Source organism: Oculina patagonica, chromosome 7 (assembly GCF_052425735.1).
Source record: "Oculina patagonica isolate OP01 chromosome 7, crgOcupat, whole genome shotgun sequence".
NCBI classification, from domain to species: Eukaryota; Metazoa; Cnidaria; class Anthozoa; order Scleractinia; family Oculinidae; genus Oculina; species Oculina patagonica.
This window is the reverse complement of record NC_135764.1, coordinates 8,093,204-8,115,053: the sequence shown is the minus strand read 5'-3', so window position 1 is coordinate 8,115,053 and position 21,850 is coordinate 8,093,204. Positions and strand designations below refer to the sequence as shown.

The window sequence follows — 21,850 nt, the reverse complement described above, 5'->3', positions numbered from 1 at the left end:
TTTAATTTTAGCCTACGCTATATTATATTGAGCGTGTCATTTGAGCGACATTTGGCGGTCACCATGTTCACACTATATGGTGTAAACAAGCTGCATTGTCAATAAGTTATCTTCTAACTTCAGACGTATTCCGATATGAGCGAATTTTACATGAAATTGCTGAAAGAAGGTTTTCACTCAAAACTTTTAATCATAGAGTACTTCGCGTTTAGTGACGGTAAAGTTATAATCTAAACATGAAATCAGCTACCATAAAGCAAAGCTCAAGCCGATCAAGAAAAAAATTAACATGATTTGATGATTTTAGTTGATGTTCGATTGCTTTAAAGAAAAGAACACCTACAGCGAAGCTTCACTAAACTTATAATTGAAAATAAGTTTCCGAACATCATTGTGATGACATTATTGTTATTAAAAAAGGCATACAACAATTTTTATTTGGCAGAACTTAGTGTTTAGAGTATGTTCAATATACATTTTTACATGACAATTGCGAAAGTTGTGTATATGAAACGTGATCACAACTTTTGATTGTGCACTGAGTACAAGCGTTTTGTCCGATGTTAATTAAAAAGTACAGCTCGCAATACTATTGGAAGTTGTAGATTATTTTTTTTTTCTTGTTTGAAGCTTTTATTTGATCCTGTTGCAACAAAACTAGCGTCATCTCAACTAGCACATATGCAACACAGCAGGCGGAACGGACAGTCACAACTGATCATGGTTGCAATAGCCGTCCTTGCCACTTTGTAGCCCAACACGACTCACTAAGGAAAAAAAAAGAAATCGAAATTGAAGTTCAGTGCCAGGCCTTTTCACATACCGGCTCTTTAACTCATTGAACTGTCATGTCCAATACAGGTGCTGTTGTACTTACATTTTCAGCTTTATTTGAGTCCCTGATCATTATTGTTGGCAACCTTTTCACCATATTCGTGTTTTGGAAGCACCGTAACAGACTAAAGCGAACTTCCTATCTTCTTATAAACTTGGCTGTTGCAGATCTACTGGTTGGGTTCACAGAACCAATAGCGTTAGGAACGTTTGATATCCCTCAGCATCTTGACGAATCAAGCATCAACAGCAGAGGCAACATTACAAATGCGTTTCAAACAATGTTTTCTTTCGCGTCAGTATTTTTCCTCTCACTTATTTCGTTAGAACGTGCATATGCGTTGATTTGGCCGCTCCGCCATCGAGTGGCAAGCACCAAAGGTTACGTTTATAGTGTGATTTTTGCGTGGGTAGCTGGAATGTCTGTAGGGGTATTAACGTTGCTAGCTCTATACGACATCTTGGATTATGTACATTGGACACTTGCATTTGGCTGCATCATGGTTTTATGTTTGATCACGGTCTGTGTGTCTTATCTGGCAATCCGAAGAAGACTAAACTGCAGAGTTCCTGCCATTGATGCCGCTCATAACAGACGAAATGGACCGCAACAAAACGCGAAATTCTCCAGGACCCTGTTTGTTGTAATAGCTGCATCTCTTCTCTTTTGGTTTCCAAGTATCGTAGTTTACTGCACTCAATATCTCTGTTCTGGGTGTGTTCCACTCTCTATGTTTCAATTTTTTAACGTTTTTCGTTTGGCAAATTCTCTTGTAAATCCTATCATTTACAGCTTTAGAATCCCCATGTTTAGAGAAACATTTAAACGAATGAAGCTCTGTAAGCAGTCAAAACAATACACAGTTAATTATATACCTTGACATTTTTGTTAAAACTTGCACAAAGACAGCAATGGAAAGGAAGATTCAAACGATGGCAAGGTGTTGTCACAGGACGTTTTGCAAGATTAATTGCAAAAATGAAAATCTAAATTGAAATTTGATTTAGTTGCTTTTAAGGTTAAGGCAATTAGTGCCAAGGCTTCTAGAAAAATTGATTGTTCGTGGCTTGTCTATGTTCAGCGAATCTTTCACGGATACTACGTTCAGTTTCCCCTATGTATTGTTTTTTACATTTTGTAACATTCTATCATATAAGTTAAGTTTGAAGATTTACAAGTTATGCGATGCTTGATTTCCCGCACTTCTCCCGTGTTGTTGAAAGTGTATGTTCTTCTGCCATTTTCAATGTGGGGGCAGGTGAGACATCCGTGTTTCGAGTTGCAGCGGAAGGTGCCATGAGGTTGACTAGGTTGGTTGAGTGAGGCGTTTACTGGCTGCTTGAGTTTCGCGCGAACTAATTGGTCACGAAGGTTAGGTGATCGCCGGTAAGCAACAAGCCACGAACAATCCCAGACACGCTAACGCTTCAGCAGCAGTACCTACGCATTTTAATCTACCTGATCACTCTATCCAAGACATGACACTCATTCCTCTGGAACTCCAACCGACAAATAATGCATCCCGCAGAAAGGCTAGAGAGGCCTACCTGATACACAGAGGCCAAACACTTGCGCCTAATGGTATTAACCGTAGAAATGAACATTGGCAATTTCATTATTTTTGTTTTTTTCAATTTTATTATTATTATTATATATCTTGTCACCGTATATCTTTATATAGCCTGTATTAGTTAAACATTAACCCACACTGTATTATCCAAATTCAAATTTTAGAGCCGTTATTTTCCTTATATTATAGTACTGGCCCTGAAGAAGACTAGCTCTGCTAGTTGAAATATTGGCCAATAAATCTTGCCCTCCTGCCGTTGTACCAGCCTTGCAATCAATTTGGTTTTATAAGCACTTAGAGTGACGTCTGGTACGAGCATTTCTTGAACAAGAGATCCGGCAGCAGAGAAGCCAAGCAGTTTTTTCTTCGTTGCGTGGTCCCCTGCATCCAAACTGTTTTTGTATTTCCTATCTAAGGGTCACACCGGGAACACATTGTCAAAAGGAGCAAAAATGATACCCTATTTAAGGACTGAGAACCTCAAAAACCATACCCTATCGGGCGGCACATACCTATATAGGCCACATTCCACTTTATGCACCTTACAGTAATGACCGATTCAGATCATTGCAGTTTATTTCTTAATCTTATAACATGCTTGATATTCTAAACTGTCTGGATTGAAATGACGAAACGAGTGAAAATATGAACTGATATTATTATAGATCACGGCATTTCGTTTAGTCGACCATTGATTACCAAGGCAAAGCATAACTTTCAACGCGAAGAAATGAAATATTTACTTAAAAAAGAAATTCTAATTTTTTCACATTTAGTAGGCGCTATGTTCACACCATATAGAAAACTCACTGACTCGAGTTAACCATATTTTAATCGAGCTTGATGGCAAAAGGTTACTCGTCAGGCTCTACACCTGGTCGCCTGCACTGACAAATAATCTTCGAATTTCAGAAGTACTCCTTTCATTTCACCAATCTTTAATTAAACTGCCAGAAAAAAAAAGTTCCAAAAAGCTATTTTAAATAACGTCTTCATTCAGGTTATTCAAGTTTTTCGTAAGTTAATATTCTTTTTCTTTTATTTGAAGCTTTTAATAACAGGATCAAATAAAAAAAATGAAATAGGAATACAACTTCTAATTTGATCCAATGACATTCCGAGAAAAAGGTTTCAATTAAAATAAGACAAAAGATTTGTGCCCCTTTAATTTGAATAAAATTACAGTTCAGAGCATCAGGCACGGCTTGACTGATAATTAAATAGGTAGAATAAGAATGAGATATCTAAAATTGAATATGAACTTACTGTAAATATAAAGAACACAATAACTACTAAAGTCTCGTCTTAATGACTTTCTTTTATTGTTATATGTCATCAAGTTTACGCACTTGCATAAAGCCCTTTCAGTTTTCGTTCAGCAGGAACAAACCTTTTTGTCGAAAGGTTTAATTAAAATGTGCTTTTTATTAATATAGCGACTCCTACTCAGGATGTAAATAAAAGGAGAGGTGGAAGCGAATGGCGGTGTTTTCACGGATGACTGCCGAGTCACTAAGACGTAGCACATAAGTCAAATAGTTGTGACCTTTTTCAGTTGGCTTTATAACATTAAGAACATCATTCGCTATGCCAAGCATAGCTTCCCTTGTAATTGTGAGTGTCATTATAATTGAATCCTTATTTGTAGTCGTTGGCAACATTTTTACCATTTTTGTGTTTTGGAAGCACCGTAACAGACTGAAGCGGACTTCCTTTCTTCTTATAAACTTGGCTGCTGCTGATCTCCTAGTTGGATTCATCCAACCGACCATAATCGGAACAACTGCAATTCCACAGCATATCACTGCCATCAGCACAAGTTACAAAAACATTTCACATGCCTTTCTAACCACGATTTACTCTGCGTCACTATTTTTCCTTGCAGTAATTTCGTTGGAACGTGCATATGCTTTGATTTGGCCGCTCCGCCATCGAGTAGCAAGCACCAAAAGTTACATCTACATTGTGATGTTTGTATGGATATGTGGAATACCGGCAGGCACATTGTCTTTGCTAGCTGTCCACGGCATATTGAATGCTGTTTATTGGCATGTTACCCTCTCTTCTCTCATCGTTTTAGCTTTGATGATTATCTGCGTGTCTTATCTGGCAATTCGAAGAAGACTTTACTGCAGAGTTCCTGCCATCGATTTGACTCATAACAGACACAATGAGCTGCACCAGAACACGAAACTCTCTAAGACTCTGTTTATTTTAATAGCAGTGTCACTTATCTGTTGGTTTCCGAGTACTGTGGGGTACTCCATTGATTATCTTTGTTCCAAATGTGTCCCATTGCCTGTGCGTTACAGTTTTACCGTGTTTCCTTTGGCTAATTCTTTGGTCAATCCTATTATTTACAGTTTTAGAATACCCATGTTTAGGGAAACATTTAAACGAATGAAGCTCTGCAAGCCGTCAGAACAATACACAGTTAATTATGTAACCTGACATTTTGGTAAAACTTGCATGAAGACAGTAACGAAAAGAAAGCCCTTCCATTCCCTGCAAACGATTACAAGGTGTTATAAATGTTCTGTTCATCAGAAAAAGGACATGCGTTGGCTTTTTGTTTGCAAATGTTGCATTTGAAAATTTTCATTTGTGTGTGAGAGCTTCTTATTGTCAGTTTCATTTATTGAAACCCCATGCTACAGCTTATATTCGAAGCTTTGAGGAAAAAGCTATTTGTTTGCATTTCAGTTTTTAAATCTCTTATATTTCTAGTATTTTTATTCTTTAACTTTTTTATTTGCGAGGCGCATTTGGTCATGTTTACATGTTAATTTGTGCCATAGAAATCTTAAATATTATTATTAATATTATATATTATTATTATTATTATTATTATTATTATTATTATTATTATTATTATTATCATCATTCTATTAGGACCAACTACGCAAACCCATGTTCAGAGAAGTTTTTAAAGGAATGAAGCTCCGAAAGCACTCAAGACAATATAGAGTTTACTACAGAACTTGAAACTTATAATTATTTAAACATCTTGCGGCAACAGAAAGGAAGGCTTTCATTTGTTTGTCAAGTGAATCCGTACCTGTGTAGTGAATATTAGCAATGTAAGCTAAGGTACAACTGTCATTTTTCTTAAATAATAAAGGATTGTGACTTAAAGTACTACTTTCTATTTCATGTTTATGCATCAGAAAACAGGGCTAACTGGCAAAAATAACTTCCTTTTAGAACGGCATTATATCTTATACCACCTATTAACGATTTCTATCAAATACTCTTGTTCCTCAGTGTCAGATCTTTTTTTCATTTTTAATAACGTTGGCGCTTCTCTCTTCAGCTTCACTAGTGGACTGCAGTTGAGGGCTCACCTTGTGATCCTGGTTGTTGCGTTTTGAAGAGTGGGTGGATACAGTGCGATCCTCTAGTTCTACAGCCCTTTTCCTGTATGTACATCTGAATTGGATGAAAGGGAGTAAGAAAGGGCCAACTTACACACTCCCCTCCTCCTTTTCTAGTAAGAAAAAAACCACATTTACTTATCCAACCCAAACCCACACGACATTTATAATAAGACCTCAAGTTTTTATAGCTTTCCAAATTACACCCCCACTTACCGCTTTGAAATCTCACATTCTATTATCTCACCCCTAACCCCTTCTACCTTTAAATAACGCCTGGTATTTCTGATGGAGTTTTTTCCTCTTCCATATTTCAAAACCACAGAATTGAGTTGACTTCGAACCTCAGTTTTGCCTGGAATTTTATCAAGTCAGTCGGCCTGCTAACTTTCTTATGGTTATAAAAGTCATTCACGCTTTTGGAAGTTTCATGTCCAAAGCAGTTTTTAGTCAAATTTAACAAATTTACTATCTTTATTATATATAACACTTGAAGTTTTCGACATTGCTGGTCTTAGCAGTATGCAGGAGGCGAGTCATATATAAACCTAGTAAATGGCCAAGCTCACCACAAGTCTCTCGTAGCTCATTGGTTAGAGCGCACAACACGTATCTGTTTGGCCACGGGTTCGTTTCCCGTCGGTGACTCAGATTTTTTCCTCGTAAGTTTGACAAGTGCATATGCTAAGAAGATACAGGAAATTCTAGTTTCAGATTATATTTTCTACGCCTTTTAACCTAGGGTATTTTTCTTATTCGAAGGTTTTATTCTACACAACAGGTGCAACAAGCTATACAGCAAGATTTACTATTGCAGTAGACAAAAGACATGTACCTTTTCACCAAAGAAACGTGCCATAGCAACCATAAAATTGGGAACTAAGGGTTTCCCTACCCACCCTACTCGCTCCGAGAAACCATGCACCGAGCTTAAAAACACTTGAACGTCGAGGCTTTTCTTTGCTCATTCAACGACAAAGAACTAACAATGTGACGCTCTTGCCCAACATAAGTGACAACTTTCAAATTGAGTGTTTTTAAAGCAAAAAATAGTCGTCCTCTTTGCGATTGACAGAACTTTTATGAAAACACTTGTCATCCTTAACAGAGAAGAAAGGGCATTCCTTTCCATTGCTGTCCTCTTTGAAGTTTTACCAAAAATCTCAAGGTATATAATTAACTGTATATTGTTTTGACTGCTTGCAAACCTTTACTCGTTTTAATGTTTGCCTAAACATGGGGATTCTAAAGCTGTAAATGATAGGATTTACGAAAGAATTAACCAAGCGAAAAACATTGAAAAATTGATGAAAAATTGGTGGAACACAAGCGGAGCAGATAAAATGTGTGCAGTAAACTACGATAGTTGGTAATAAAAAGAGGAGAGACGCAGTTATGACAATAAACAGAGTCCTGGACAATTTTGCTTTTTGTTGTGGTCCATTTTGTCTGTTATGAGCAGCATCAATGGCAGGAACTCCGCTGTTAAGTCTTGTTCGGATTGCCAGATAAGACAAGCAGACCGTGATCAAACATAAAAATCCAAGTGTATAAGAAGAAAGTAAGTTCGCTTCAGTCTGCTACGGTGCTTCCAGAACACGAATATGGTGAAGATGTTGTCAACAATAATGATCAGGGACTCAACGACAGCAGCAAATATGATTACAATAGCAGCTATATTGTACATGATAGATCAAGTCACTGAGTTGCTGAGCCGTGAATGGAACAAGCTTGGCACTAAAATGCAGCCTGTTTTGTTCCTTTTTTTCGACGTTTTTGCTTGTTTACAAGCTAAAATGGTAGAATAGGGTTAGTGGACAAGATTTGGAACCACATATTTTAAACTCTCAAGGGACTTTTTAATTTCTCAAGGGACTGTTTTAATTTCTCAAGGGATTACTTTCCGCTGTGGGTGATCACTTTCTCTGGAAAAAACGTGACTTGTCACATTTACAAACTTATATAACAATTTTAAAAGTGACATGTCAGCTTTCTTATCTCAACGCACGTGTGTCTGAAAGGCGATCTATAAAAAGCGTCGCACAAACAATGATTGCGTAACAAAACACGAATAAATAATCACTACACTTACATCGTTTAAAAATTACAAACGTCAAAAATAAACCATACCAAAAAACTCGCTCTTTTCAAAATATTATTGAAGTAAAAAAATCAAGAGATGGGGGCTTCTTTTCTAGGAGCGGTTAATTATTTGTGACGTTGTCGATGTTTCCGGTAGAGACAAAAATCAAAATAGAACGTGTCTGGTTTCAATTGCTCGTTCTTGAGAACGGCGTTAGCGACTGCTGCCAATTTTTCGAGGCGATATTCTGCACGAGAAGGATATTCTCACTTACATCTGGTGTTCGAACATTTGTTTTTCCATTGGGCCACAAGATCCTACTCTGGGACTGTGAACTGCATCTTCTGAACTTGGCCGTTGGCTGTCAGAAGAAACGTTCTGTAATTTTTAGCTCGCGGGCGAATGGCCATTATTTGTTTTCCTTAGTTTAAATTTGATTTCCGGCGTGCGGTTTAAATGCTTTTGTTTAAATGTGACAATTGACAAGCTAAGCAATCTGCGGGGTGTTCGTGGGCGGCATTTGCGATTCTCAGAGATGCGTGCAGGCTTTCCCCTCCATTTTTGCCCCGCCGGCCGACCGCTCTCCGAAAGCCTGTTCGCAGGCTAAGATATACCCGGCGCGGACGAGCCATTTTTGACAAAATTATATGGCTGCATTTTCTCCGCGAAGATAGGAAATTGTTAAACCAAACTACAAAGAAACTGTAATGATAAGTTCGAAGAACAATGCACAGGATAAACCTTCGACTCATACTTCATGCAAAAACGTCGATATCTCGAAGAGACTTTGATTTCGCAATAAGTTGAGTTGGGCTACAAAATGGCAAGCATTGCAATCATAACCGTAGTCAGTTGTAGTTGTGACCGCCCGCTCGCCGTGCTTGCTGTATGTATTTGTTGAAATGGCGGTGTTTTATTACAACAGGATCAAATAAAAACTTCCTAAAAGAAAAATTAAAATCTACAACTTCCAATAACATTTCGAGTTGTGATTTTTAATTAACATCTAACAAAACGAATGAACCCCCTGAACCATCAAATATTTGATCACTTTTCCTACACACAACTGTCGCCATTGTCATGTCTAAAGTTGCATATTAAACAGAATCTTAATATAATATGCTGACAAATAACAATTGTTGCGTGCCTTTTTTTTAAATAAAAATACGATGATATGTCATCTTAATATAATGTTTGGAGAGTTTTCTCAATTACAAATTTTGGGAAGCTTTGCGGTAGATGTTCATTTCTTCAAAGTTTTCTTACTTCAACTAAAATCATCATTAATTTTTCTTAATCAATAAATCAATCAACAACTTTATTAATGTGTCAAGGAATTCTAGCCGAGAGTGAAACACTCTCTACTAATAGGGGACACATAAAATAAATAAAAATAATAATAATAAAAAGACTTAAAATGATATTTACAATAAAAACAGACTAAAATTTAACTACGCTATTTACAGATAATTTCTCAAAGCTTTGCTTTAATGTACAACATTTTGAGATTTTGCTTTACCGTTAAGCATGCTATAAACAAAAAACTGGGTGTCTCTAATCATGCAAATCACTTACTTGGATAAAATCAGAAAGATTGGAGGTAGCTCCGAATGAAAAATCAAAAAGAGACCAGAATACATTTAGTGCGGAAAAGACTACACCCAGGCGGGATAATTCTGCCTGCTGTGGGCTATAAAGGTATAAGCCGCGGGTGGGGTATGGATTTTACGTCTAATAAGTTGTTCTTCAATGCCCTGTTTTATATGCTTTCGAAGCTTTAGTCGTTTCAATGTTTCACCGATCATGAAATATCTTAGACTACCAATGGTTGGACTGACAAAAGAAAACAGAAAACAGATTTCGCCAAACGAAAACAGATGTGAAATGATAAATGTCATAATATTTCAATAAGTCGTGTTGTTGATGCTGCGTTCTTCTAGGGACCAAAAACGATTAAATGCTATTTACATGTTTCAGTCGCTAGTGCTTCGGTCAACCCAACAAGTATTTCGAGGTTTAAGAGTTAATTAAATCAGGCAAAAAAAAACTTGTGTCTACTGTGCGAAAAATAAAACCGGACACGATTGTGCTATAAAATTAATTTTGAAATAATGAATATATGAAATCATATATTTAAACTGCGATGGAAAATAAATGAAGAGAAGACCCTCGCAGTTATGAACACAACTTAAGCAGGAGGATCATATATTTAAAATAAAAATGAAATCATATATTATTTTGAACTGCAGATGAAGAATAAATGAAGAGAAAATCCTCCTTAATTTTTGCAACTGCTTAAGTTGTGTTCATTACTGCGAGGATCCTCTTTTAATTTATTCTTCATCCGCAGTTCAAAAATATGACTTCACATATTCATTATATCATCTTCATCTTTCCCGGGTATATTACGAACCAATATATTTACCAGCTCCCAGTTGGCTTGGTAGCTCAATTTGTTAGAGCGCTGCACCGATATCACAGAGGTCAGGGTTCGAGTCCCGGCAAGCCTGAATTTTCAGGCTTAATTTTTGCAACTGTGTTCATAACTGCGAGGATCTTCTCTTCATTTGAAATTAATTTTAGATATGTATTGTATAACAAATAGCTGACTTGATTACTATGTGCAAAGCTGGTAATAGATGCAGTCTATTTCAAATTTGGGAATTTTAATGTGCTTCCTCTTGGACCCCCGGCGGATGAATTGTTGTATAAAATACTATATAGAACATTCTTAATTGGGAATTCCAAGACTATAAATTAGTGGGTTGACAACAGAATTGGTCAAAAGACACGTTCAAAATGTGAAGCAGAAAATCAGGAGCACATCTGAAACACAGAAAATAAATAGATAATGTAAATGACACTACACGGAAACCAAAAGACAATAGACGCAGCTGTCACAACTATTGTCTCGATTTGGTGCTTATAATAACAAGAACAAATAAAAATATTATAACATATGTAAAATCTACAGCTTTCAAGTTTTACAAATAAGCCAAGAGATGAGTACCAGTGCGCTATCGATAAAATTACTTTTCAGCGCAGCTATCACACCTTGACTGACAATTGAATACCGCATTTACTCGAATAAGCGCCGCGACTTAATAAAAATTCAGTGGCAAAATTCAGGAGACAAATTTCAAATTCAACAATTATAGAAAACTAAATTGTCGTTCGTTCGTTTTTCATTGAACCAACAATTATGACAACACTGTTAAAGGGTTTGGAGTTTCTGCCAGTGGTTTGACATAGTATGTTACTTACAGTTCCTTTTCTTTTTACTAAGTTGTTGCTTATAGGGTGTTACTTTCTTCTACTCTTGATTTCCATCATTTGGCTTCTTCTACTTTCTTCCTAAGATTCATGGTTTGCAGTTTACCTTCTGACAATTTCTTTATTTAACAGCGCTACTTTTATGTGTTTTTTGGCTGCTTAATAACATGCACATATTTTAGGTTATCTTTCCTTAGTTTGAGATTAAGATCCATAAACAATTTTTTTTTAAAAGAACATACACCTCGGTTTGCCGAGAAATGGGTTTTGGTTGTAATAAAAGTAGTAGTCCTCACAGGGCAAATGTCAAGATTGAGACACGAGATGTCCCACGGTTGACAGATCAAAATATTTTAGTTCTATTATCGATAAGTTCAATTCACGTTCACAGTCACGAAAATTCCTAAACTTTGTTCTTAAGACATAAAAATCACCAGACAAGAACTTAAATACAAAAAACACTTTGGTGTGTAGAAATGGACGCTGACCGTGCCTCAGTTAAGGGACTACTAAAAACGACGTGATCATAAGTTCACATCCGTAATCCATTGACACTATCTTCTATTTATAGTTATTTTCGATATATTGTAGATTTTGTAGAAGCCTCGGCACTAATTGCCTTAACCTTAAAAGCCACTATAAATCAAGTTTCAATTTAGCTTTTCATTTTACAATTAATTTTGCAAAACATCCTGTGACAACACCCTGCCATCGTTTGATTCTTCCTTTCCGTTGCTGTCTTTGTGCAAGTTTTAACAAAAATGTCAACGTATATAATTAACTGTGTATTGTCTTGACTGCTTACAGAGCTTCATTCGTTTAAATGTTTCCCTAAACATGGGTATTCTAAAGCTGTAAATGATGGGATTAACGAGAGAATTGGCCAAACGAAAAGTGTTGAAAAAGTAAAATACGAGTAGTGGAACACACCGAACAGAGATATCCGTGCAGTAAACAACGATACTTGGAAACCAAAAGAGGAATGATGCAGTTATGACAACATACAGAGTCCTGGACAATTTAGCGTTTTGCTGTGGCTCATTTTGTCTGTTATGAGAAGCATCAATGGCAGGAACACCGCTGTTAAGTCTTGTTCGGATTGCCAGATAAGACGTGTACACCGTGATCAAACATAACACCACGATACAGCCCCATGTAGCTGTCCAATATACAAAATTCAAGATGTCGTACATAGCTAGCAAGGAAAATGTTCCTACAAACATTCCAGCAACCCACGCAAATGTTATACTATAAATGTAACCTTTGGTGCTTGCCACTAGATGTCGGAGCGGCCAAATCAACGCATATGCACGTTCCAGCGAGATGAGTACCAGGAAAAATATTGAGGCGAAAGAAAACATTGTTTGAAACGCATTTGTAATATTTCCTCTGCTGTCGATGCTTGATTCGTCAATATGCTGAGAGATATAAAACGTTCCTGCCGCCATTGGTTCTGTCAATCCAACAAGTAGATCCGCAACAGCTAAGTTTATAAGAAGAAAATAAGTTCGCTTCAGTCTGTTACGGTGCTTCCAGAACACGTATATGGTGAAGATGTTGCCAACAATAATGATTAGGGACTCAACTACAGCAGCAAACATAATAACAGTAATAGCTGTATAAGACATGACTGTTCACGTTACTGAGTTATCGAGCCTTACTTGAAACAGGCTTGGTATTAAAATGCAGTAGCTTTGTTCTTTTTTTTCGCCGGTGAGTCGACTTGGGCTACAAATTGGCAAAGATTGCCATCACAAACTAACCCTAATCAGTTGTGACCGCCCGTTCAGCCTGCTGTATTGTATATGTACTTGTTGGTTGAGATAGCGCTGTTTTATTACAACAGGATCAAATAAAAACGTCACACAAGAAAAATAACAATCTACAACTTCCAATGGTATTGCGAGCTATAATTTTTAATCTTCGTATCTTCTAAAACGTATGTACCCACTGCACGATCAAATGCTGTGATCACGTTTCATCTACACAGCTGTCATGATTGTCGTGTCAAAAATGTATATCGAACATACTCTTACCCTTAAGTTATGACAGACAACAATTGTTGTATTCACTATATGCCTTTTTCATAATATAAACATGTCATCCCGGTAATGTTTGGAGAATTTTCTCAGTTATGAATTTTGGGAAGCTTTACAGTAGATGTTCGTTCCTTCAAAGTGTCAGCATAAAATAATCATGCGAACATGTCTAACCACTAGTATTTCGAGGCTCAACGGTTGATTACACCAGACAAAAACTTGTGCCTACTTGTCGAGAAATGAAATCATATTTTTGTATTATAGAATTAATGTTGGTTTGATTACTTTGTGCATTATCTGCTATAAGATGCTGTTTATTTCCAATTTGGAAAACTGCTTCCTTTTGGGCCCCACTCCGGTCAATTGATGCATAAAATACTCTATAAGTTTAGCTAAGGGCATAAACTTTTATGATCTCTGCAATCTTGCCTAAATTTTGCACTCATTATCTTATGGTTAAGCACGCTATAAATATAAAAAGTGCACGTTTTTCGAAGTAGGTACGGAAGAGAGACAAAATTGCATTGACAAAAAATTAAATCAAGTTTTCATTTGTTTACAATGGTGATGTTCATACATTTTTTATTTAGATTAAAACTAAACTTTCGCTTGCTAGAATTAAAAACACTTGCTTACTTTAATTGTCATTTGGCGGTGCCTTCTTTTATTTTAGCATGCGCAGTTAAAATAAAAATGGGTCATTTCGTAATACTGCTAAAGTTAGAAGATAAGTAATTGACAATGCAAACTTTAAAAAGCAAACACGTTTAGACACCTGACGAGTGACTTTGTGCAAACTGAACAAGCTAAAAAATAAAGCTTATCCATCCCAGCGAGTTTTCAATATGATGTGAACATGGTCACCGCTAAAGGCGGGCAAATGACACATTCAATAGAGCGCCGGCTAAAATTAAATGATACAAGTAAAAAAATTCTACAATTATTACAACATGATAATTGCAGCTTTCTAAACAAATATTAAAATTATCAAGATCTATCGTTAACTCTATATTGTTTTGACTTCTTTTTAAGCTTTAATCGTTTCAAAGTTTCTTTAAATATGGGAATTTTAAAACTGTAAATGATTGGGTTGACAAGAGAATTGGCCACATGTAACATGGCTGAAATGTGAAGCAGAGGAGTAGGAACGCATCTAGAACACAGAAAATGAATGCAGTAAACCACAGACCCGGGAAGCCAAAAGACAAGAGACGCAGCTATCACAACAAACAAAGTCCTGGAAAGTTTCTTGCTTTGATTGTGGACAGTTTCGTTGTAATGAGTCGTGCCAGTGGGAGGAACTCTGCAGTTAAGCTTTGTTCGGATTGCCAGATAAGACACGCAGATTATAGTCAAAGCAAGAATGATAATGGCGCAAAAAGCAACTATCCAATGTACCAAATCTAGGATATCGTATGCAGCTAGCAAGGACAATCCACCTACACATATTCCAGCCACCCAAACACAAAAGACGCTGTAAATGTAACCTTTGGTGCTTGCTACTCGATGGCGGAGCGGCCAAATCAAAGCATATGCACGCTCCAGGGAAATGAATACAAGGAAAAATACTGATGCAAAAGAAAAGGTTGTTTGAAATGTGATGGAAATAAATCCATAACTAGTGCTGTTGTTGCTTGGTTTCTTGATCTGCTGAGGAATTTTATACGTCCCAATCACTATTGGTTCTGTGAATCCAACAAGTAGATCCGCAACAGCCAAGTTTATAAGAAGAAAGGAAGTTCGCTTCAGTCTGTTGCGGTGCTTCCAGAACACAAATATAGTGAAAAGATTGCCAACAATGATGATCAAAGACTCAAATATAACAGCAAATATGATTACAACAGCAGCTGTATTGTACATTACTTCTTCGCGTTTTCAGCCGTTTCCTTGACGTAGCTTGGTATTAAACTGTGGATTTTTCGATCGCTCTCGATGAGTCGAGTTCGGCTACATAGTGGCATCCGCCCTCGGCCTGCTGTATTACTAATGCGTTTGTTAGAGCTGGTGCTGTCTTAATACAACGCATTCAAATAAAGACTTCGCATATGAAAATAAAATCTACAACTTCCAATAGCATTGCGAGCTGCAATTATAATTAGCTGCATTTGAAAACAAATTTGTTTCTTTTATACTGATAAAATATGTGAACACATTTCCAGAGCACAGATGTCGCGATTGCCATGTTAAAATTTCCGTATTGAATCCAATAAAGGATTCTCTGAATATAAAGTACTGACAAATAACAAATTCTTAATTCACTATATGTATTGTCTCTAACGAGATAACATCTCATTGAAGTTTGGGCTTTTTCTAAAGGTTAGAAAAACTAAAATCATTAATTCAAGTGACTTTACAATCGCGCCAATTAATTTGTAACATTTCACAAATCATTTTCGCTTACAGCACGATAAGGCAGACAGCTGTCGCGTTTCTCATGCATTTAAAAGCATGTGTATAAACATTTTTCAAAACAAAGTTCTATTTACCATATGCATGGTTTCTAATAAGAAACGAATTTTCTCAATTATAAAGTTTGTTTATTCTTGGCAGTAAAAGTCTAATGTGCTGTTACACATTCTTAGATTTAGTTCAGCTAGAATCATAAATTTAAGTGACGTTTACAATCGCGGTAAAAAAAATTTAACCTCGAGCTCCATTGCGGCTGACAAGGTCGAGATTATAATTACTTTACCCTGACACAAGCTTCTATAAGTATTCTCTTGACTGAAGGTATTGCGTGCATAATAAGTTTTGTTGATGACATTCAATTATTACAGCGTTAAGTCTGGTAGTTATTTACAGTAATATAGTACATTTACATATTTTTGTGTATTTTTTTGGAGTCGCTCCCTTTCCCGTAGATACTTCACACGAAAGGTAATACTTTTGCCAAAGCAAAGGTTCCTTGAATAAAAAATTTGCATGGCAATTTTTTTGTAACTCTCCCTTGTTGATCACTACGATGTTACGTTACAAAACATAGGATGAAAAGAATTCTTCCCTGTATCAACTCCGAAAGATTTGCGATGATTATTTATTTTTCTAACATGGAAACTGCTTAGAGCAAATATGAAAGATTGGCTAAAAAACCTCATACGATCTCAAGAAAAGTAACTAACAGTATGTTAATATTATTGATATGATAACTGTTGTTGCTTGGAAATAAAGGAAGAATAAATTTACGGTTATACGTGACCCATCACTAACTCGAATGATGTTATACAGGTTCAATGTAACACTGGATGCAAAGCCAGTGCGATCGACCACAGGCTGGACTAAGTTCAGAAAGGTATTGCACAAATGTAGATAGTAACTTTGATAATTATAAGTAGTTTGCCCAATGTAATTGTTCAAGTAATGGTAGACCTGAAAAATGACTGTTACGTTATTTTCGACGTACGTTACCATAACATCAGCAATGGTTAGCCTAGCCAAAGAGTGACTCATAATTTGATTTGAAACTTCCAATTAATAAATTCCATAAATTTGCCCTCAGTTTGGTGGACACAAAAATTCAGCCCAGTCAGCACCAGCTCTTTTGAAGCCTCCCAAAGGGAAGGGTCTTACCACGGCAGAGGGCAGTTGGGGAGTAGGGGCTGAAACTGGATGCCATGGTTCCTCCTGATGACTTCTAAGCTAGTTTCAGGATTGGAGCCCGCCTGGGCAGCACTGAAGCGTTTTTTTTCTTTTGTTTTTACTTCTCCGAGGAAAGCGGGTGACAGAAAGTAAAAATAGCGATAAAACACAGAAAAAAAGACGTTGAATTAAGAATACTCTCGGTAGAAATGAAGTAGCAACGCAGGCTCTGGTTTACTGTTGGAAAAAAAAGTTGAAACGAGACCTTTCAAAGAAACTAGAAGGTTTCACTACAAAAGAAGGAGACTCTGTCTTACTCTTTTTAAAGAGCAGGCAGAAACAAACGCCCGTCTGAGAAGGAAAACGCTGTGTCACACCCATGCTACCTTGAGAGTAGAAAGGATGAAAAACGATTTTACAGTACGGTGCAGTGCGACGATAACCGAACTGTCCTCCGTCCGATATTTTGCTTTCAGAAGACACACTAAATAGACTAAATACAGCTAAAGGAATACATCGATCCATTCACAAAACATCTAAAAGTGAGACCAAGAACTCATATAAAGAATGTCGGGTCCTTATCACATACCCAAACGCTACAAATTTCAAATACACTCAGTACTTTTAAGTGGCGATGTCCTTTAAAGCGGACCATCGCATTTCGGGTCGGAAAGAAGTTTTCCTTCAAACTTTGCCCAGTGAACCATCTTGGTTTATAAGTAAATGTAACGGCATTAGTTTTTTGAAATACGTTAAAATTTTTTTTTCAGAGCTTATAACAGCCAAGGCGAATAAAAGGCTAAATTTTGATGGTCGCTACAACGAAAAACTGCACAAGTTGACGAGCTCGGCACACAAAAACCGCCGACCGCAACCGAAAACTATTATAATCCCATGAAAGGTGGTCCTTAAAGGGTTGTGAAATCATGTTTGTTTTAATATTTTTAAAATTTTCAGGTTTGGAAAAATTTATGTCTCAACCTCCGTCAGATCGCTTTTTATAAACATGCCAATATACCCTGACTTTGCTGGCCTTTAATTTCCAAGTCCAGACCAGACCATCCTAAATTCCACCTGAATTCTACTAAATGGATGCCAGGGAGCACAGTAATCTAAAAATACCTTGCACTTCTTACCTTCTTTCGTCACAGCGACTTCCAACTTTTTGTGTTTTAAGCGAATTTTTCACACACATTATGCAAATGAGGCTGTAAACCGAGCAACGGTTGTTTTTAACAAAAACGGTTTAATCGTTGACTTACAGCATTCCAAGTCAAAAATTCAAGTCATTTCACAGAACGATCACTTGTAAACGTTTTAATCGGTTAAATGAATTATTCGTCCTGGAACTTTGAATTTGTTACGAATTAATTATGCAGTTTCGCTGTCTGCTAAACTTGGTCAGGTAAACTTACTAGTTGGATTGTGTACTCTTAGGTTTTGCTGATTTCTATTGTTGAGTTAACAGTTTTGATACTTTTGGAATCTGAGCATTTTCTCAGTATGTAATAAGTTCAATTTTAGCCACCACACATTGAAATCTAGGATTCGTGACATTTTAATTTAATTACTGACATCAATGTACGAAGTTAAAAAAAAATTAATTTATCCTGTTACCGTAGCTGAGGACGGTACTTTGTGGCCCTAATTGCCTTTCTTCCTAATGAATTTCATTTTTAACTTCTTTGTTACATACACAGACATCAGTAAATTTTAGTATTACTCTGTGTATCAGTAAGTTATTTTAACACAAAAGCTCGCTCGTGCGAACTTAATTTTATTTACACACATCTTATACTCACAAACCCGTGAATATCGACGTTTAATTATCATCCCACTGCTCGAGATATATTCTCCTCCGTAAAAGGAAAGAAAAACACTGCCTCATTGCAAATGAAATACTTTTCATAGAAATACTCTACTGAAAAAAATACTTTCAAGTCTGTTTCCTGGACTCAAACTTTATAGATCACTGGGGCGACTTTAACCGTGACAAAACGGAAACTGACGTGACACGGCCAGTAATTTATACCTAATCTGTTCAGAACTAATCGCGATCGCGTGGTTCTTTATCTAGGTTCGTTCGACTTTTTTGCTTATCCATTTGATTTTCATGTTTAGATGTGCTACCACACCTTATACAAATTTCAGTTTGCACAACTACCTCTAAGCTTATAACAAGAACGTCTCTGATCCCTGTTGCTACTACACGGTACAATTTACTACACCTTGAGATTATGTCATTCTTTTCCAAAAAAAGAAAAAAAACTCTTTCTCATTGCAAATAAAATACTTTTCATAGAAAATCTCTACTCAAAAAGCACTTGTCTGTTTTCTTGACACACATTTAGATCAATCGGTCAAAACGGAAACTAGCGTGACACGGCCAAACAATTATAACTAATCTGGTTCTTCGTCTAGTTTCTTTCGACTTTTTTGCATATCCATGCAGTTTTCATTTTTAGATGTGCTACCACGCCTTAAACAAATTTCAGTTTGCACAACTACCCCTAAGATTATAACCAGAAACGTCTCTGACCCCCCCCCCCACCCCGCCCTCAGGAGGGAGGGGTTACCCCCATAATGGCCTAAACGGGGAGGCTCCGTCCGAAAGGGGTACCATTTTCATGCTTTAGGTATATAAGAGTAGGAATCTCACAAGTTTAGGTAAATGAAAGCGAAGGGATATCGGTTATTTAGGTATTTAAAAGGAGGTTCAAGTTTAAATATTTCGAACAAACGCACCTTATGGCTTTTCGGTATTTTAAAACAAATTTAGCTTCTTGGAGCCAAAAAAAAAGTTGTCCCGGGTAAGTGAGTTATCCCTAGTGCTAGGGTAACCCTAGCTGCCTTGTAAACACGTCGATGAAAAAAAGATGAAATGTGGGAACGCTAGGGTAACCCTCCTGCCTGGGAAACCCTAGCACTAGGGTTACCCTACCTGCTTGTAAACAGGCACTAAGTAGAAATACTAAGTACTAAGTACACTTAGTAGAGATAAGGGACAATAGGAACCGAATAGTCTGATTAGTCAAGGCTGATAGCCTAAGGACTGTTAGATTTTTTATAGGGCGGGGGGATGGAGGAGGGGGCATGAATTTTAGATGCTCGTTTTTTTTTATTTTCTTACAGCCTAACAAGATATTTTTTGGTGCTCGCTAGAAATTTTTTTGGGTCTTTGCTTTCTTTTGGGATTTACACCCTCTCCCATTCATCTTATGCTCCACCCCTAATTGCAAAGGCAAAAAAAAACTAAGAAAGGGCCGGAGGGGTTTCAACAGTTATAAAAAAAAACCCTTCCTTATTAACTTCGTAATTCTTAAATAATTTATTTTACATGTATTTGTCTGAACAGCATTTAAAACAAGCTATCTAACAATGTCGTCTTAGTGCGCAATTATAGAATTTGAACCAACCGCGTAACCTGGAAGTACCGACAAAGGCTTGAGAAGAATTTAGCGCCGAGGTGCAAATAACGGCACGCGAGCGCCATAGGCGCGAGCCGCTAGGGGGTGTGGGGGCATGCCCTCCCAGAAAATTTTGAAATCTAGAGGCTTGAAAAGGCTATTTCCAGCGCTCTCCAAAAGCTATCTGTGATTTACGCATATTGCGAATTTGTGACATTTTTGAGACATTTTGACATTTTTGAGACATTTTTTTCACATTGTTGTCACGATTTCTGGTTTGTTTTAGTTTTTGGCTGTTTAATATTGTTGTGCATCGCCCTACATACGTTAAAAAAAATGAAAAGAAGTACAAATGTTTATTGTTTCAAACCTCTCGGGAGATAAAATTGTATTTTCAACATTTTATACAGGTTTGTTTTCCTTTTTGGGAAAAAAACTGGCGGGGGCACGCCCCCCTCCCCCGGCCCCTCCCCTTGCTACGGCACTGTATGGTAACTCTCTACGCACCGGATCCGACTTGAACGAAAACACCGTACATCTTCTGAATAGCCTTTGACATTTCCAGATTTACGGAAAATCGGCTCTTTGGCCCCTACTGGTTTCTTCGTGGACGTCCTTGGTGCGCTGGATATAGGAAAGCTGTTCTTGGGCGCCAGAACTTTCCAAATGTGTGCCTATGCTTGGCGCACACGGTCATTTTTGCGACAACCGACTCCTCTAAATCGAAAAAGCCAGCTCTGGCCAAGATAATTTGCCATTCTGTGATGTCCTCTCGCGATAAATGTATAATAGCGAGGTGGCTGTCTATCGATTCATCGCACTGAAGCAAGCAGAAAAGACCTGAAACGCCTCGTGAATCGCCACACTTTCCCGTTTGCGACAAAAAGCTCGACATCTTGTTTTGAAATTTTATTTTTGGAGCCAATTACAAAACTTTGGCTCAAACTAATTACATTATCTCAGTGACAATACTTACCCGAGAACTGTCTCTAACATTTATTTAAAAATTCGTGCCATTATACCACACTATACACTAAACTATGAATAAAACTAGTTACAGAATGACAATTTCAAATGTCTTTGGACATCCTAACAGCTGGTAACGTGAATTGTGGCAATAGAATTTTGACGGTACGAACCGTCGGGTTTTGCCGACGCAAATCTTGTTTGCATGAAACACGAAAAGTCACGCAAATAAAGTTGTAAAGCGCTAAGGAAGCTTAAGGAAAAAAAGTGACCATAAAGACCGCGGGAATTCTGGCTAGGAAAAATGATTGCTGCTTTATGCAAAACAAGTTTATGAAAGTGACTTTGAACAGCAGATTAACTAACTAAAACTGCAACTTTATAAAGTGGCAACAAAACATGTCAACTGAAATACAAGGTCACAAATTGTTTATTTCAATAGTTACATCACTCCAACTTGTTTGACCAGTTAAAACTGAAGGACTTTTCAAATATTACACCTTGAACGCTTTCAGATTTAGTAAGAACTTATTTGTTCTTCCATTTTTAAATGAAAAACAGCGAGTTCCAAAAAGTTAGAACGGTTTGTTTGAAAACATCGGTCAAAGTTCAGCAGACAACACATTTTGCAAATCAATTGTGACATTTGTCATAAAAGCATGCAAAGTTCAAGACAACTTAATTCGTCAATTTTAACCACTCATATCATTTGAAATTTTTCTTTCTA

The 21,850-nt window shown here is 37.0% G+C and overlaps 4 protein-coding genes across 4 annotated transcripts in view; 1 reads left to right on the top strand and 3 right to left on the bottom strand.

Annotated features, from left to right (window-relative positions):
- The window catches only part of LOC144661647 (lysophosphatidic acid receptor 3-like), a 668,415-nt gene that overhangs the window by 583,857 nt on the left and 62,708 nt on the right, over positions 1–21,850 (bottom strand). The gene's annotated exons all lie outside the window — the stretch shown is intronic.
- LOC144659156 (adenosine receptor A2a-like) lies at positions 843–1,715 on the top strand (the record flags this gene model as incomplete). The annotated part of the gene is made up of 1 exon (XM_078519598.1): positions 843–1,715. A coding segment is annotated over one exon (873 nt), but the record flags the coding sequence as incomplete, so codon positions are not given.
- Positions 11,833–12,763, bottom strand: LOC144659155 (melanocyte-stimulating hormone receptor-like). The gene has a single exon (XM_078519597.1). The coding sequence runs from the start codon at positions 12,761–12,763 to the stop codon at positions 11,900–11,902; it is 864 nt and encodes a 287-aa protein (XP_078375723.1). The 3' UTR covers positions 11,833–11,899.
- Positions 13,753–15,034, bottom strand: LOC144661674 (trace amine-associated receptor 7c-like). Its single transcript, XM_078522485.1, has one exon. The coding sequence runs from the start codon at positions 15,032–15,034 to the stop codon at positions 14,162–14,164; it is 873 nt and encodes a 290-aa protein (XP_078378611.1). The 3' UTR covers positions 13,753–14,161.